At 43.4% G+C, this 18,340-nt stretch overlaps 1 protein-coding gene across 4 annotated transcripts in view; it reads left to right on the top strand.

Annotated features, from left to right (window-relative positions):
- SCHIP1 (schwannomin interacting protein 1) overlaps positions 1-9,361 on the top strand; it is a 119,598-nt gene extending 110,237 nt beyond the window's left edge. For all 4 annotated transcript variants that reach the window (XM_045903471.3, XM_054504344.2, XM_045903473.3 and 1 more), the window contains 4 exons: positions 763-960; positions 1,886-2,009; positions 4,631-4,724; positions 8,720-9,361. In XM_045903471.3, coding sequence (XP_045759427.1) covers positions 763-960; positions 1,886-2,009; positions 4,631-4,724; positions 8,720-8,771 — 468 coding nt within the window. In that variant the 3' untranslated portion in view covers positions 8,772-9,361. The remainder of the gene's footprint in view (positions 1-762; positions 961-1,885; positions 2,010-4,630; positions 4,725-8,719) is intronic.
- The last annotated feature ends 8,979 nt before the right edge of the window (positions 9,362-18,340 follow it).

Raw genomic sequence — 18,340 nt, 5'->3', positions numbered from 1 at the left:
TTAGCAACTACTTTCACATTAAGCCATGAGAGAAATCACATATGCCCCAGAAAATTATCCTAGGTGCCAGTCCTTCTCCATTGGGCTTAGAAATATTAAGTGCAGACCAGCAGTGGGACACATTTTAAAAGGCAGCGGCGGGGATCCGGGTGAGGATGGGAGCGCTAGCATGCAGAGCCGTTGCTCAGAGAAACCAGCAAGATAATGTGCATAAAACATTCCTTACTCATTCCTTGCACACATACTACAAAGGATGACTTAATGATCCAGGCCGCTAATTGCTGGAATCCTTTACTCTCTGTGAAGTCTTTATCACCTTCCTTACCAAAGACCAACCAGCAGGAAACTGTGTTGGTGCATGAGTGCAGGGCAAGGTCAGAACTCCATTGGACGCCTGAGATCCTGTCCACTCCAGAGAACACACTGCCTTAGCTCTGGGTTAAATATTTTGCTGTGTCTGATCCCTTCAGGAGAGTTTTGAGACCAAGAATCAAAGGGACCTCTCAAGTTTATTGTCATAAGTAGATTCTTCCTATTATTACGTGACTCTGCTAAAATCAGAGTCTGTTCTTGGCACTGAGGAAAGAAACCATCTGCTTTAATGTTATTTGAGATTTGTACAGACCAAATCAGGTGGCGAGTCACGTTGTTGGAGGGGACTCTCTCTCAGCCACTCTGGGAGGCCCCAGGGACTGCTGTAGCCCATCTCCAAAGATGGCGCCTGACACGGAAAGCTCAGGGCTGCTCTTTTTTCCTTCACAGAGCAAACAGAGTTCTTCCTATTCTGATAGAGACACTACCGAAGAGGAATCCGAATCCCTGGATGACATGGATTTCCTCACGAGGCAAAAGAAATTGCAAGCCGAAGCCAAAATGGCCCTCGCCATGGCCAAACCAATGGCCAAAATGCAAGTAGAAGTGGAAAAACAGAACAGGAAAAAGTCTCCCGTCGCTGATCTCGTAAGCAGTAGACACTGAAACGCCAGAGAATGTTTTGGTGACTGCAAATGGTTGACGTGGTCCCAGTTCTTTCCCAGAGTTATGCAAACTTGGGTTTCTGCAAGGCAGTTTGTAAAAAGTACTGTCATTGAGAAATATTTAAGTTTGTTTCCTTTTCCTTCCTACTGTATCGCTGAAAGATACATAAGAGATTACACGAAAGTAAACTCTTTTTGATTCATATCTACTGTATTTCTTAGAGGTGGTATTAGCTGTCAGGGGAATATTTTAGTGTCATTAAAGCAGTATCAGTTTAGAACCTACTGGTTGTGGTAAATTCACTATCGCCTTGGCTGTCATTCCCACCTTCCAGGGAAGACAGTACAGCATGGTGGATAAGGGCCTGGGCTTTGAAGTCCAGCACTGCCATTAACTTGCTGCGGGGCTCTGGGCAAGTTACTGAAGTCTCGGTTTTGTCATCTATCAAATGGGAATAATAACACCTTTGTGAGAGCACGATTGTGAGAATTCAGTGAACAAAGCATCCAAAGCACACAGCACAGTGCTTGTAACATGGTGCAAACTCATAAAGAGTGGATATTACTAACTTTATCCATGTCATTGGTATTCGTGGCGCTCCCTAGTCATTCATTTGTGGACATGATCACTGACTCACGGTTGTCACAGCCTGTGTTCATGACCAGTCGGATAGCTTTTGATCTGAGTAGTGTTAGTATTTTGATGCCAGTAGAGCTTTGGACGACAACGGGGTGTATGGGGCTGGGGGGCGGGGAGCTCGCGCTGGGAAGCGCAGACTGGGAAGGCTGTGGAGCGCAGAACCTGAACGGAGTGGGTGAGAGTGGGTCTGTCGGGAGAAAAGTGGGTCTTGTGCTCAGTGCCCTGGCTGCTCGGGTCACACCTCCATTTCTTCCCTCTGCATCTTCAGCTACCACACATGCCTCACATAAGCGAATGCCTGATGAAAAGAAGTTTAAAGCCCACCGACCTGCGGGACATGACTCTCGGGCAGCTACAAGTGATAGTCAATGATCTCCATTCCCAGATAGAAAGTAAGTGTGCGGGTGCTTGAAAATGGGGTGTCAAGTGTGAAATATCGTGGGATAGTACTACCTCCTTGATTCACTTCCTTTGTCCATTTCCTTGGGTTCCTCCTGCGTGCTGCAAGAGAAGGAAGAGAATCACAAGGCTCTGTTTTTGGTTTTTTACCGTAAAATGTTCAGAAAGTTCAAGAATCATTCAAGGTTCGCAGAGGTGATAGGTCCTTTTTATTCATCTCAAACCCCCAGCACCTAGCACAGTGGCTGGTGTGTGTTTGGCTCACAACATGTGTTTCTAGACTACAATTTGGTAGTTACACTTCATTAATTACGCAGTGAAACCCTCAACTTTACTTGTGTATCTATTCATTTTAGCTCATCAGGTCAGATTCAGCTTACTTTGTGGAACTCCAGGTGGGGAAAATATGTATGAGCAGCATGTGACAATTACAGCATGACAAATGACGGGCCTTTTTCTCCCCAGAATAAAGAAGGGCCTCCCAGAGAAGCGTGCCAAGTAGTGGCAGATGAGTGGCACTCACTTGAGGTGGCTGGTTGTGCAGAAAAGGGCAGTCAGTTGCTCGGCCTGATGAGAGAGAGAACATAGACGTGCTCGCTTGGGCAGTGTGGTTAGTCCAGCGGAACTAACGGAAGCCCTCCAACCTTGGGAACATACGATTCTATAAAACTTACAGGTTAGAAACCACCTAAGAGACACGCCAACCAAATGCATTCACACAAACTAACTATAAAAAAGCACTTAAGAGCCAACCAAGGAATTTGTACACGGACTGAATGTCTTATTAATGATTTATTTATGGGGCACCTGAGTGGCTCACTCTTGATTTCAGCTCAGGTTATGACATCAGGGTCGTGAGATAGAGCCCCACGTCGGGCTCCGTGCATGGAGTCTGCTTGAGATTCTCTCTTTCCCTCTCCCTCTGTCCCTCCCCACCTTCCCCAACTGGCAAGCTCTCTCTGAAAAAAAAAAAAAGAAAAAAAAAAGATTTATTTATTTGTTTAGGTATGATGGAGGTATTGTGGGTATGTTAACTTTAAAAAAAAAAAAAAGCCCTGTCTTTAAAGATACATACTGAAATATTTATAGATGAAATGATGCAATATCTGAAATTTACTTTAAAATAATCTGGTAGGAGAAAGGGAGATAGATGCGTCAAGATTGGCCATGAGTTGATCATTTTTGAAGCTGGTTGGATGCACGGCCATGGGGATTCATTAAATCAGTCTCTCTGCATTTATTATCAGTTTGAAAATTTCCAGAGTAAAAAGTGAAAAACTTCATATGGGAAAAAAATTTCCATGCACTATGTGGGCCCTCTACTGAGTGCTAGTTTAAAAAGCAACTCCATTGGGATTTTTTTTTTTTTTTTATTTTTTAAAAAGCTACCCTAAGAACATAGTGAAAAAAATAGAATTGGGCATATTCAGAGTTAAGTTAATATGTTCAGTGTTGTTTTAAAATCAAGAGAAAGGGTTTGACATTCTAATTAAGAAACCATAGATTCACAGGGTTGTTTTTTTTTTTTAATTCGACTACATTTTAATTTTAGTTGAGAGCAAATTACTAGGACTATAATTCTTTCAAGGACCTAAAGGCTTTCTGATATTTTACCACTGAAACATCTTCCTTTGACTTCTAAATACTAAAAGTATCATCTAGCTCCTTTCAGTAGTTGATGAATTTAGACCTCTTCGTATGATTTTTTTTCCCTCCCTTTTTTAAATTGGAAACTAGTCTGAACTAAAGGTAGATCAATGCATCGTTTAAAGTCAGGATCTCTAAAAGCATTTCCAAGGAGGACCTAGCTGAATACCTCCTTCCTATCTTTTGTTTCTGGGCCCAGAGCTCTTGCTGCTAAATGAACGCTATGGCCCATGCGTCCATGCGTCCAGACCTAGAAGCTTCGATCTAAGGGTTAAAAATCAGAGAGCCCCTTGCTTGTTCCTGTTTTTCGGGAACAGGAGCTAAATTCACCCAGTGCACTGGTTTCAGGAGGATTAGAAACGTTTCTCTCTCTATGTGTTTGGTTCCCAGCATAAATCCTAAGGAATCTTTTCCTTGGCACTCATCCGGGATTTCAAGGTCTTATGCATCTGGCTTTCACATAACTTGAGATAGGACTTAGATATTACTGAGAACAGCCCGCCCTGGGGCTGTTGCTTCTGCGGGGCCGTAGGAGGCCTTGGAGCATCTCTGAGGCCCCTCCTCTGCTGGTGCTGGATGTCCCTCCAGCTGTCGGGGATGGGAGCATCCTCAAGACGGAAGGTGGAGAACTTAACATGGCCCAGACGTTTTTGTGCACATTTGTGCAAAACAAAACCCTGCTTTTTCTAGCAAGCTATTTCCCTAACAAGTAACGGTTTCATTTCCCACTTTAACGTGAATGTCATTGGAAATCCTTCATACTGTGGTCCTTTTCTTCCAACACTTCTGTAATTATGCAAACTCGTCATGTTCTCAAACTGAGGACTTCTCCTGGGCTTGTGAAAGGCTAATAGAAGAATTCCAAGTCTTAGCAAAAGTAGCTTGTATAATGGGTCCGTATAGCTGCACATTGTGACTTAGACGCAGTTTTATCTGTTTTTTAAATGCTCCCTTTTCTTTGCTCCAGGCTTGAATGAAGAGCTGGTCCAGCTGCTCCTCATCCGAGACGAGCTGCACACAGAGCAAGACGCCATGCTGGTGGACATCGAGGACTTGACCAGGTCAGTGATGCCTCACCCTTTCCGAAAAAGGAAAGAGGCCCAGGGGGCTCTGAAGTTTAAGAACTAAGGCAACAGCAAGCTCTAGAGAACTCCTTCCCCTTACTTCCATGAGTAACTCACCTCATCTCTGCTGGTGTCAGCTGTTGAGATGGAGAGGAAGTGCCTAAAACTCCTTTCCAGATGCATTGCTTAAACACACACACACACACACACGCACACACACACAAATGTGTTGCTTTTTCACAACCGCCCTCCCAGTGCATTCAAATTTCTTACACCCCCACTGAAATCAGGTCAGCAGTTCTGGCCCAGCAGGACTTTTTCCTGAAGGACTGTCCCCCTGGGCAGTCAGCCCTAAGCCATTCCATGCTGGCACGCGTCCAGCACACGAGCAGCCGTGCGGTGGGTGCCACCCAGCTCTCGCTCGCACCTGCCATGTCCAGAAGGCAGGGACACTGGCATCTTTCCACCACACCAGTGCCACCAGATTGCTCTCACTGGAAAGGAGACTCCAGGACTTGAGTTTCCAGCTGGGCCTGGCCCCAAGCACCTCTCTATACAGAGGGAAAGAATGTTGCCTCCCCCGCCGCCCCCACCCCACCGGGATACAGAAAGGAGGTTAAGGCCAGTCAAGATCTTGCATTTCTTAGTAGTTTTCTTTGTAGAAAAGCCTATCCCCGTAAGTATATAAAGTATATGAAATACTGTGAACGTTCGTATGATCTCATATTTACTTTGCTACCTTTCCTGAGACAGTACATACAAAGTCTTTAAACCAAGAGGTAATAATTACTATTAATCCCAGAAATGGGATTCAGAGAGTAGAAGGCTCCCCAAGGAGAGAAAGAACGCTGCTTGTCACAGTAACATAAGGAATTAACCACACGATCCAGAACCATCCGAGAGAAGCTTTGAAAACATATGTAGGGAAAATGCACTTAGCACCTACCACAGGACCCCTTCTCAATTGTAATGCTGGGTAAAAAAATATTTTTCTAAATTCAGTGTTACAAAAATAGTTTGGGTAGCAAAATAAATGCTATAGAACTATGTCTAGGCTTTTTCTTTAAAAAAGACCTACGGGCAGTACTCTGTGTTGTATGCTTTGGATATTGTATTGCCGCGCCCCTAACAAAAAACAAAAACAAAGAGCCAGAAGGCCTCAGACCTTCTTAGTATATTCGTCTGTATCTAAAATGTCACAATAACACTCACATAACATTATTGCCCCTACCCATGTATCCAGGCACTGCTCCAGCAACCGTAAGACACGTCCCTTTTTGTTTTGTCTAAGAGATTTGTATATAGATATTAAGATTATGGGAAATCACTAGTGAAATCCAAGACCAAAACCTGCATCTTCTAAAACCAATGTGAGCTCTTTTGTAAACGCTGTGACTTACCTGTGACAGCAGAGAGCTTTCCTCTGCTCCTCAAAGCAGTTCCGGCATTCCTCATCGCCAGGGGGACGCCGAGAGGCCCCTTTCCGCTCTCCGGGTGTTAAGCTAGTCCTTAAGTTTGGTGTGATCATGGGAAACAGGGCAAGCAGAACCGTGGGTGCAAAGGAGAGGAGTTACTAATTTACAATTGTTAGAGGAACTCTTTAAAGTGGAGAAGGTGGGGAGATGTTTCTATGTCCCTTCCTGGCTACAAGCCGTACCTTTGCTCATGGGGGGGATCTGAGGGTACTTAAACATACCTGAAGGTGGCAAGGTCAGAATTTTGCAGCCAGATCCCAGAAGGCTGAGAGCGACCGGCTGGGAAGTCCCATTCACCTGTCCCCGTCACCTGTCCAGTGGAGAATGAGGCATTCTGCCATTCCAGTGTCAGTGCAGATGAGTGGTTCTCAATTTCAACCACACATCGGAATCACCTGGAGAGATTTAGAAACTGCTGACGCCTGCGTCCCACCCCGGAGATCCTGATTTAATGATTCTGTGGGGTGGCCTGGGCATTCGGATTTTTTTAAACCTCTCCAGGTGATTCCAATGCAGAGCTGAATTTGAGATGTACTGGCTTAAAGAATGCCCCTTTAGAAAAGTGCTCCCTGACTGTCCCCCCAGCCCCCAAGACTGGGGTAGGACCCCCTTCTCGGTGTTTCTGGCAACATGGCATCCCTTCCATGTGGAGCCCAATCATATTGTGTTAAATCGTCTGCTGTTTCTCCTTACTCACTGCACACAGCCCCCCCCTCCATCTAAAGCAGAGGCCACGCCGTTTTCATTCTTTGCTGTGTCCCCAGAGCCCAGGACAGGGCCCGCCTGGCGCAGGTCCTCGGTAATGACTGTTGCTAAAAAAGCAGTCCTTGGCGGGGGGAGGGGGCTTGAATCAAACAAATGCTAATAAGGACTTTCATATAAATAGTTGATGAGAACCTTTTAGTTTTATGGACTAAAACCTTTTCCCTCCTTTGTTTAAAACGCTAATGAAATTCGTGCTTGTATGTATGTATGTCTCAAAATAACACCCAGCTTTCAATATTTTCTGAAACTATTTCCTGTCCTGTCCTTCTCGCCCAGAAAAACCCCTCGCTAATGTGTGCGTGCACGCGTGTGCACTCACATGGATACATATTTTTAAACTGCTATAGAAACTATAATTTAATTAGCTACAGTGGAATCTGAGCTCAGTGGGCATCAAAATATTTCTTGAGCTGAATTTAAGTGAGTCCCATAAGCTACTTGATGAAAGTGATCAAGGCTGTTCTATACACATAAACAGGGCCGTGACAGGGTCTGCTGAAGGGCATGTTTTTTTAGGAATAAAGGGCTAATCTCTTTTTCTCAAGTTCCTTTATTGTTAAATGAATATCACCAATTATTTGTGGGCTGTTGAATGTGGCAAGGACGCTGTTGTCACTTCCCTATTTCTGAAAGTATTTGTGGTTTGTCTCCCCTATTCCATAGATCGGAGACATTCTGCACAAAACCAGTGAGTTCAACTTGACGTCATTGACTACCCAAATCTAGGCAGCACACAAAAACTGCCCCTGAGCCTTTGATTACAGCGGGAAACCACAGCCTTAGATGCTTTCTCTTGCCAAATTTATAAATTCCTAAAACTGTCCTTCAAAACATTTGTCTTTTGCAGACGTCAAACCCTTCCACTCTCTGGGAAAACGTTTAATTAGCGCACTTATTCAGGTGCTGTCATCAGCTTGGCCGTTCTTCCCCCTCTGTCTCACTGGCCAGTGGCTAGGTTGGCTGGATGTGGGGCTCACGGGCCGTAATAGGGCTCAATGACTAAGAAGACTCCTCCCATTCTACCCCTTACTCTCACTGCCAAGATCATGCCCTTGGGACGAATGCGGGGGGCGGGGGAAGTATGCAAACATGGAAAATCTTGGCATCTCCAGAGACCCACAGTTTGTTAGGAAGACTAGGTTTTGTAAGAGGGGAACTGGATTACTGGCTTTAATTTCTGTCAAGAGCCTTTTGAATGCTTATGTTTGTGTCTGTGTGCATGTTTAGATAAAGCAGTCATGCGGTCCCCTTCTGTCACAACACCTTGTTTAGACTTTTTGCTTAGCACTTACATTCTATCTGCTATCTCCTTCTTTGCTATCTGTTCCCTTTTTGCCCCTCTCCCCTGGAATATACGTGCCACGAAACCAAAGAACTGAGTGTCTGCTTACCGCCAAATTCACAGCACCAGGAGCAGTACTTGGCACGTGGAAACACATGAAACATTTGTTGGCTGTATTTTCCCAGATACTTCTCTCTCTTTTTTTTAAGCACTGTGCTTTTTCTTCTCAAAAGTAGTGACATCTACCATTCTCAGGTTAATCTAGTGGCTTATTCAATAAACGGAATCGTACATAAAATATACCAATTAAAGAGGGCAAAGCCATTTGGATTAAGTACTGTTACTTAATTCTCTGGGTTTCACTATGAGTAACTCTGAGCCTCAGTTTGGGGGATTGTTGTAGCTGTGGATTAGAAAGCCGTTTGAATCTTCCCCCTTGGCACTAAATGATCGTATGATTCCTTTTACAGACATGCGGAAAGTCAGCAGAAACACATGGCAGAGAAGATGCCTGCCAAGTAAAAGAAGCCATCCGACCGAGAGGACAAGCTAGAATTTCTTTTGCTTCCGTGGTTGTAAAAATGCTGTTTCTAAAGGTGGCGCAGAAACAAACGAATATCAGTGTTAGCCATTGATTATGTCTGAAGCTTAACGTCCAGTGACTGGCCTTTGCTTCTTAATTTATTTTAATTTTTTTACGGTGCCACTAAATATCAGGCATTTTAATAAAATATGGTTACAAAAAATGTACAGCACTGACACCATCACAAGTCGTTCTCAAAGAGGGTAGTTTTGACTTTATTTTTATTTGTTTAGAGATTTTAAGTTGGAGCAGTATTTTACCACTGACTACTTTCATTCTTCACTGTAGTTTTAAAGAAGAACTGTAAATGACGGTGCTATCTATACAAGTCAGAAAATCCATGCCTGCCTCGTAGTGAAGTTGTAGCTCTCCGTAATAGGTACATTTTAAGCAGTTTTCAACATTTTGTGAATGTTGACTACCTGAAGTTCATTTTTAGATGTGCTATTAACATTCTGTTGGATTCAGAGGGTTCCTTGAAAGTTTTATGTATAAATATGTAAAATAAAAATTACAACTTTGTTTCATAGGATAGGTCTTTTTGCTCACTAGCAAGCCTGATACTGCCTGTATTTCTCACCTCTTCGCACTTCCTCGACTGAACTCCCCGCCGTGAAGCTTTTGTCAGTGAAAAAGATAAAGTATTCCAGAGGAAAGCAATGTGGAGAATTGACAGGAAGACTGTGAAGGGTGTGGAGTGTGTGTGTGTGTAAGAGAGAGTGTATGTGAGAGTGTGTGTGTGTGTGTGTGTGTGTGTGAGATCCAAAGAGGACAACCTCAGCAACATCACTTCTGTCAGTGCTCAGTTATCAATCTGGAATGTTAGCGCTTTACCATTTACAAGCCCCTGGTCTTGTTAGAGCCTGTTACCACATCAGAACTCCCATTTACCAAATTTGCCACATGAACAAATGATACCGCATTTACTCTTTTCCTGAGGCCAATTATTGCCATGTTTCAGATTTTAACCACTTCTATTTGGTCTCATGAAGAAACGTGCCAAGTCTAAAGTAGATTACAGATTTTCCCCAGTAAGTAGAGTTTCAAAATGGAATAATTAGCTAATGTCCATGCAGGTATTAGAGAATCATAAACTAAAGCGGAGATGTGCAATCAACATTCCAGAACCACCCACAGACCACCTGGTTTCATTAGTTGGTCCATGATGTAATCTGAAGATAGTTTATTTTTGTTTTATTTTTAGTTTCAGGTGTAGAATTTAGTGATTTATCACTTACATAACATGAAGATAGAAGTTTAGACAACTGTCTACCTGCCCCTTTCTTAAAAATACCCAGATAGATATTTTAAGTAAGAGTAATTAAGAGTTGCCAAACTTCAGTCTTCTATTTAATAAAATAGGTAACCTAAAGTTGTAACACTAATCATTTTTTATGGGCCTTAATCAAGTTATTTTTGTTTGGGATGGAAAAATACTATAGCCCATAAATATATTTTGGCTTTTGTGAGTTGGCTATTGAGCAGGATAGGCTGCTCACCAGTGAGTGAAGGGTGGGGCCCAAAGAGGGGTCCTCTCGAAGGTTCGGAGTCCGCGCCAGCTGTCAGTCATCGCCCAGAGTGACCTCAGCCCTGAGAACAGGCCCAGCTGCCAGACCTTTGCTGGGGCAACTGGGTGAGAATATTGGTCAGTAAACCAGTGGCTCTCACCTTCAGCAGCTCAGTGGAAGCACCTGGGAACTGTAGAAACACTGGCCCCACAGATACTGATTTAACTGGTCTGGGGTGTGGCCTGAACTCGATACTCATACTGAGAACCACTGCCTTAGACATTCTTCTTTTTTAGCTTTTCTTTAACTATTTTTGAAATATCTACAATTTTGTCTAATTAAAACACGTTCCTGCTAATTTGAAACTTCTGGAGAGAGCTGACCCAGGAAGCGTGCCACAAAAACGCCTGAGCCCACAGAAGCACAGTAGCGTGACCTAAGCCTCCTGGGTCGTCCACAGCCTCGAGTCTCGACACTAATGCTCAGCCCACCAAGAGAAACTATCCTAGTTTTTTTTTTTTTTTTTTAAGATTTTATTTATTTATATGAGAGACAGAGAGCATGAGAGTCAGAGGGAGAAGCAGACTCCCTGCCAAACAGGGAGCCCAATGCGGGACTCGATCCCGGGACTCCAGGATCATGACCTGAGCCGAAGGCAGTCGCTTAACCAACTGAGCCACCCAGGCGCCCCAACTATCCTAGTTTTTTAAATCCTTGCCAGAATTGCCAATTCCAACAAAAACTTAGAAATGAGTTTTTTTCTTTGTCTTCCACAATGCTATCTCTGGCTGGAAATGTGTTCTGAAGAAACCCACGGCCTCTCAGTTCTTCAGTTGTTGGAAGCGCATTATCATAACCAGAGAGCTCCTAACTGGAGAAGGAAGAGAGTGAGCTGACACACACAAGGGCCCCTGAAAACACCTCTGGGGGCAAAGCGGTTCTCTGCAAAAGTAGAGCGGTTCTTCCCACTACCCTGAGACCCTCAAGAAGATTATAGCCAGTGTACTTCTCTGCCCCCATATGGCTGTCACCAAGTGACTCACCTCCAAGGGGATTCTTTCAAGATTGGGTCTTTCCAGTCCTTTTGCTTATGTTTTTCAGCAAGGACTGGGATTATTCCCAACAGGATTCTGACCTGCTCTAGGTCACCCTTCTGCTCATGAACTAGGAGCCTTACTAGTTAACCAGGCTTTGTTAGAATGCTCAGTTCCCTGACCTCAGAAATAGAGAATAGGGCCACCTCTCTTCCTGATTTTAGGAGCGTGAAGTCCAGACAAGAGCACACAGGCTCTGGGGCCAGAGGGCCTGGGCACAAATGCTCACTACCATCTTCCCAGGGATTTGACCCTGAGCGAGTTACTAAAGCTCTGTTTTCTCTTGTTTTATCACCTGTAAATAAGATCTCTCAGGATTATTCTAAAGCTTGAATAAAATAATGTCCATGAAAGCACCTGGCACCCAGTAGATCCTCAATAAATAATTATTGAAAGGAGAAGTAGATGATCAGGGTTTGGATGGAGGAAGCATTCTGTATTTTATCAGTTTCTGAGATTTAAAATACCCTTGTGGGTCCTTTTTTTTCTTGTTTATTAATCATTAACTTACAAAACAGATACTTAAGGAAAAAGTTAAAAAACTCCAATCTCTAACACCTCCCTCCTCCAAATATCAATGTTAAAACTTGGAATGTATTCTTACACACTTTTCCCCATGCTTACACAAACAGATACACACATATAGGTTTTGTGTTTCACTTTGTTTATACAAAGGTGGGATCACATCAAACAGGGCTTTGCAACCTGCTTTATCCATGGACATCCTTCCAGGTCAGTATATACAGATCTAAGCCATTCTTTTTAATAGCTATATAGTAATGCCCTTCAGCCATTCTCTTAAATGATAGACATTAAGGATCTTTCCAGATTTCTGCTACTAAAAACAATGATGCGATCAATAAGCATGCATGTACTTACATCTACTTGTGCTTTCATTCTGTGATCACCTCATTTTTCTTTAACTGTTACTTGGTATCATGTTTAGATACTTCAGATTACAGAAAGCTAACTAAGGTAGGAAAAACCAGGTGAGGCCTCTGCAGAGAAGTTCTGACAAACACCAACTCATTTTCATCTGTCATCATTTCATCTTTAAAGAGCATGGGTATCACTTCCTTGACATAACTGTCTCTCTCCCTCTGTGTATTACACAGCCTCCAAGGACCATCATCTGCTTCCTGAATACAGGATTTTCTCCATTTCCTGTTTGAGGGTAGAGGCCAGCCTCAGCCACTCCAGTAACTATAGCCCTCAGCACAGAACCAAGGAGGGAGGCTTCCCTGGAAGAGAAAGTCTCTGATCATTGGGACCCACCCTTTTGACAGTGGCATTAACTGGTGGCACTCTAGTCTTCCTGATGTCTGATGCCTCTCCTCTTAGCTGAGAGGTGAGCTCCTTGACCTGGCTTTTACCCAGGTTTAATCTCACTGTTCTCAAGCCTGCTCCCCCATTACTGGTTGACTCTTTCTTAAGTCCTTCACCTCTCCGAACTTTTCATCAGCAATCCAGCGACTTCCCTTCCACAGAATGTATCGTCTCTGATAAACAGCCCTATGGCAGATATAGCCGGCCATCTGCCAAAATGTATGCCTCCTCATCATGTTCATAGTTAACAAGAGTTTTTCCTGACAAGCAGCTGAACAGACAGGGACTACATTTCCCACTCACCATCCCCTTACGTCGAGATGCAACCCATCATCGATTTTCACCAATGGGATGTTAGTGGGTGTGAGGTGTCTTCATTCCAGCCAGGGCTTTTAAGAAGTGGTTTGCGTTCCTCACATGTTCTCTTTCTCCTTACACCAGCTGCAATCCCAAGGACCTAGAGGGTGGCAGAGCCACAATATGGAAGGAGTCTGGGTCCCTTCGTTCGCTGCGTGAGCACAGCTGCCTGCTGCTTATAGGATTTGCCTCAGGCAGTTACAGGAGAAATGAACTGTGATTTTGTCTGAGCCATTATACCGCATCAAATCTCCTTGTTACGATGGCTAGCATTACTGTAACTAATGCAAGTCCAAACAAGAACAGCCACAGTGCTTTAAGAAAGAACTGGAACACAAACCCAGGTCTGTGAAGACAAACCCTGTGTTCTTAACGATCATACCACATGACTGCTAGAGACCCACCTCTTTCCTCTAGAAGATCTTCTCTAGTCAGTGACTCACGCTTTTTCAATTCATAGACCTCTTCAGTTTGGTTGAAATACTGTCCCCCATTCTCTCTTTTTCTCTAGCCATTTGGCAGAAAGCAGAGAGGGCCAAAATGAGATTTGTCATGAACAAACAATTCATGCCAGAAACAAAACATTTTATTATGAAGCTAGAAATAAATATTTATCAAGTGACTACAGGATACTTCTTCGGTGTCCATCTGGAAGAGCCTTGGGTTTCTACAACCCTCAAGACCACATTTTGATTACCATCCCAGCTGAATTCTGATGCTCAGAAAACCCAATTACCTTTTGCGCTGACATTCATTTATTTTCTCTAAATAAGATATGACACATTCATTATGAGATAGGTTGATGGGTAATGAGTTTTCCAGAATATTTTAATTGAGGTTTACAGTCAGTAGTCGGTATAAATTAATATTATATTAAATAATTTATGAATTCATGGTCTGGCTATGCAAAATGAAAGTGTCTCCCTAATTTCCGAGATGAGAATCCAAAAGGTATTTCATTTAATAGCTTTGGTAGGAAACAAGTCACCAGAACTAATTAATTGGTTGTAAGAAATTCTTCGCCATAGCATAATTTTCTTCATACCTTTCTCTATTCTAGAGCAATATTCTGCTTGTGGTTATAACATGGCCTTTGTTTAAAAACTATTCAATCTACTTCCCTGCACCACGCTATAAGAATACAAGGTAGAAAAGCAATACTTATGGGAAAAGAGATTTTATTCTCACCCTCCAGACTAGGCATTCAAACTTTCTTGGTGATTATTTACTACTAGAGTCTCTCTTCTTTTATATTCAATCAATATCTTATTTGCTTTTAGGCTTTGCAGAAAATAGTGGCGTGTATCCTGACTCTGGCAGACCATAGACGAGGCTAGAAGTGAGTTCTTTAATTTTCTGCCTCATAAAGTTACTTCGCTCCAGATGTCTCTTAGTTCTCGGTAGAAATTACAGTCTGTAATGACGTGTCATCTAACCTTGTGAGGGGGCTTTTTAGGTCACAGAGCATCCCCACGTATTAGGAATGGCATTTCAAAGACAGCCGGGAGCCCATACTTCACCTTAAGAGCAATTTAGATAGGAGGGTTCGAGGTGAAAACGGTGGTGACTCTCACAGGCAAGGAGGAGAAAGGACTTTACTAATCTATCACAAAGCATCTATTTCCTCTTTCCAGTGATGCGAAGGACTCTTGTCCTTCTGCTTAAGGAGGCTGGTTTTAAGAAATTTCATTGTCTCAGAGGCAAATCAGACTGAAAATGAAGTGCCAGGCAACTCTGTCAGGCCAAGTAATTTTTTAAGGGAAGTAATACATGCCTCAGGAGGAATAATTACACGTGGGACGTTTTGTATGGCGGTAATAAATCCGTCTCCCTACAGTTCTGGCTAAACCAAGAGTGGGAGTGGAAGAGAACATGGGGCTTCTTGGAGTTCCCACACTGGTCTCCCCCACTGCAAGTGGGGGTGCCGGTCCTTAAGGAGACAGAGCTTTCACTTTCTGGACCCGAGGCCAAGGGCAGGAGAGGTGAATGTGAGGACTGAGGAGAATAGAAGTGCTGTTCAGTAAGAGACCCCTGGGCCCCGACAGCATCTGCTGATGGGGGCGGCTCCACTCCAGGCCTTACCTCCACTTCCTCCAATGCATTTTGGTGCCTGGAGCCCATTTGCCAAGCAGGTGCTTTTGGGGGTGTTGCCTCTGTGAGAGTCAGAGCTGGAGAGCTACCCAGTGTGCCTTTCAGGGAGGCGCCATTTCCTGTGAGGACATTCTTCAGTCACCACCGTGGGTCCCGGTGAGCCTTAGAGCCAGGGCCACCCCAGGAGTGCGGGGGCTTAGAAGGCATTTGCCAAAGGCAGCCTGGGAGGGGCTGAACAACTGAGGTTTTATGGATTTTGTAGGCAATACCTAAACAATTAAAAACCTCTTTCGAATACGAAAACAATGAATCGTGGCTCACTACATCAAAAACTAATGATGTATTGTATGGTGACTAACATAATGTTAATAAAATAAAATTTAAAAAAAAAACAACCTCTTTCTAGTTTCCTCTACTTCCCAAGCTGATCTGGGGGCTACCTCCCCCAAAACAGGCAAGGATCATTAAGGAAATATAAATGAATGAGGTTTGCAGGACAGGGGCAAATCCAACAATAAAAAAATTAAAAATTAAAGTTTTTAATTATGCCCTCTTTGACTACACTTGAAATTTGTTGTCCATTTGCCCCTTATCAAAAAGAGTCCTAGATAAACCACCGAGGTTTTGAAATCTCAGTTCGTTTCAAGTCTTATTTTCTTTCTCTCCCTCTTGTTTCTTTTATGGTCAGCCCAACCCCCTGATTTGCATAGCTGGTGTGCCAATATAGTACTAACAATGCTCTCCCCAATACACTAAAGTAAAAATTCTAAATGCCCACTTCCTCTTTTTGAAAGTACACACATGTGTATCACTTCCTAAATTACATTCATTGTCAAGAATCTTAGACGATAAAATCATCTAACAGTTGGTTTTCATCTGAGGTAGCTAGCTACTTCTTTAAAACGTTGCAGTTGCCTTTCTCCATCTTGGGAGTCTCTGTACTTACTAGCTGGAGCCAGATACGCTCACTCATCCTCAGAATCTGGAATTTCAAAGAAAGCAGGGAGTTCACGCGCAAATGCCTCTCATTTCAGGTGTTTGCATGGATCTTCCTCCACCACCCATTACTTAGGCAAGCACTGTTGCTTTCACATCACACCAGAAAATGAAAGCCAAATCTTTGGGCTACTTCAGATTTCCGAGACAAGCAGCTATGGTCATTCCGAACTCAAAGTTACCCAGGCTTCTTGGCTCAAGATGAAAGCATTTTCACTGGGAATTCCTTTGGCTTCAGTTTCCAGGCCAGTCATGCAAACAATCCAAAAACATGGATCAGTCTCACCACACTGCAAGTGGGGGTGCTGAGTCTTTAGGAAGATGGTAGCTTTACCTTCCCAGTCCTGAAGCCAAGAGCAGGAGGGGGTGAATGGGATGATTCACCAAAAGAAGATTGGAGGAGAATGGAAGGGGCATTTGATAAACTAGTATAAGAGGCAGCTAGGAAGGCGGGGGGTGGGGCAGAGATACCACAGTATCCTGATATGCAGGTGGAGAAATGTGGAGGGGGACTTGGACTGCTGGGTTATGTACATCTCTTCCAGAAGTCATATATGCAAATGCATTTAAGGGCTAGACTGGTAATACAAGTAACAGAAATAAATTGGGTGTAAGACACTAAGAATGATGGGGAGCCCATGCCCTGACTAAAGGGATTCACAGCTCAATAAACGCTAATACTCATCTAACTGTTGGATTCACCTGGCTTCTGCAAGACTTTTCCAAGATTGCAAAATATCCTGGATTTGTTACAGAGTACATTACTTCTCTTAACTAATGCTTTAGCTATATGATATTAGCCGCCACTGAAAACCATTCTAAGATCCCCACAAACTGTATTATTATGTTTACTGACAGAACGATATTACTACAAGCTTACACAATGACAACTTTATGAGTGCTGGAGAGATATTCCTTTTCAGGTTTCAGAATCAATAATGATCAAGTTTCTCTGATGGTCATCGCAAACTTTTTAAAAAAGACTTTACTTATTTATTTGAGAATGAGAGCGTGCAAACCGGGGACGGGCAGAGGCCGAGGGAGAGAAAGAATCTCAAGCAGGCTCCATGTCCAGTGTGAAGCCCAACACGGGGCTTGATCCCACCACCCTGAGAGCATGACCTGAGCTGAAATCAAGATTTGGACACTTAACCAACTGAACCACCCAGGCGCCCAATCATTGTAAACTTTTTGACTGATAACGTTGCCCCCTTTGCTCTGGCTTCCAGGAAGCAAAGAACTACATTTGCAGCCCACCTATAATACATTGGATAAGAACTTGGGTAATATGACTCTTAGTTTACTATATTATCCCTATAAGTTGCCTCAAATTCTTTGGAGGAACCAAGAAAGGTATCATAAACAAATATCTCTATTATCATCTATCTATCTATTTTTACTTATTTATTTATCTCTATCTATTTATTTAGCCCTCTCTGGCTACCAATACTTTCAATCTTCTCCCAGTGGCAGCATCCACTGGGAGAAGGTAGCTGCCAAAGACAGAAATCCATTTTTTTAGAAGATCAGGGGAGCAAAAACCAAGTCTCGATGTCAATTATAGCCCCTGAAAACCTATTTTGTCTATCGTCTCTTCCATATCTCCACTGCCATATTGTAATCAAATTCTGCTCTTGTGGTCAGTGGTAGCTACACTTTTTATATTCCCAGCGTGTGTCTATTCTTCTAGTTTCTTTGGAGATCTCTTTCCCAGCTTTCTGTTGGGATTCTGCTGGAGCTGTCAGACTTGGTGCCTGCCCCCAAGATCATAGGAATGGCCCAGGCGGTCACCCAGAAAGGAATCCCCATTCCCCCAACCTCCATGAATAATTGGTTTATGATTGTGCATGTGACCCCACAGAGGCAATCAGAAACTTCCCTGGAATTGGTATATGGATATTGGAGTTGCTACACGGAGAAAATAAGAGTCTGGTAGCCATCTCATTCACTCTGGAGAGACACTATGAATCAGAAGCTAAGGAGAGCAGCAGAGCTGAGAGATGGTGGGGAATACGGAGAAAGAACTGACGACAACCTATGAGTTCTTGGATTGAGTCTGAAGCCGGATCCTCCCCTGGACATAATATCCCATTTTGCTTATACTCATCTTCCCATCGAGCCTAACTCAAGCCACTC

Source organism: Mirounga angustirostris, unplaced genomic scaffold (genome assembly GCF_029215605.1).
Source record: "Mirounga angustirostris isolate CCGP_5_RB_7025 unplaced genomic scaffold, mMirAng1.0.hap1 SCAF_1, whole genome shotgun sequence".
In the NCBI taxonomy this organism is placed as follows: Eukaryota; Metazoa; Chordata; class Mammalia; order Carnivora; family Phocidae; genus Mirounga; species Mirounga angustirostris.
The sequence above is the reverse complement of the archived record's forward strand: the minus strand, read 5'-3'. Positions and strand labels throughout refer to the sequence as shown.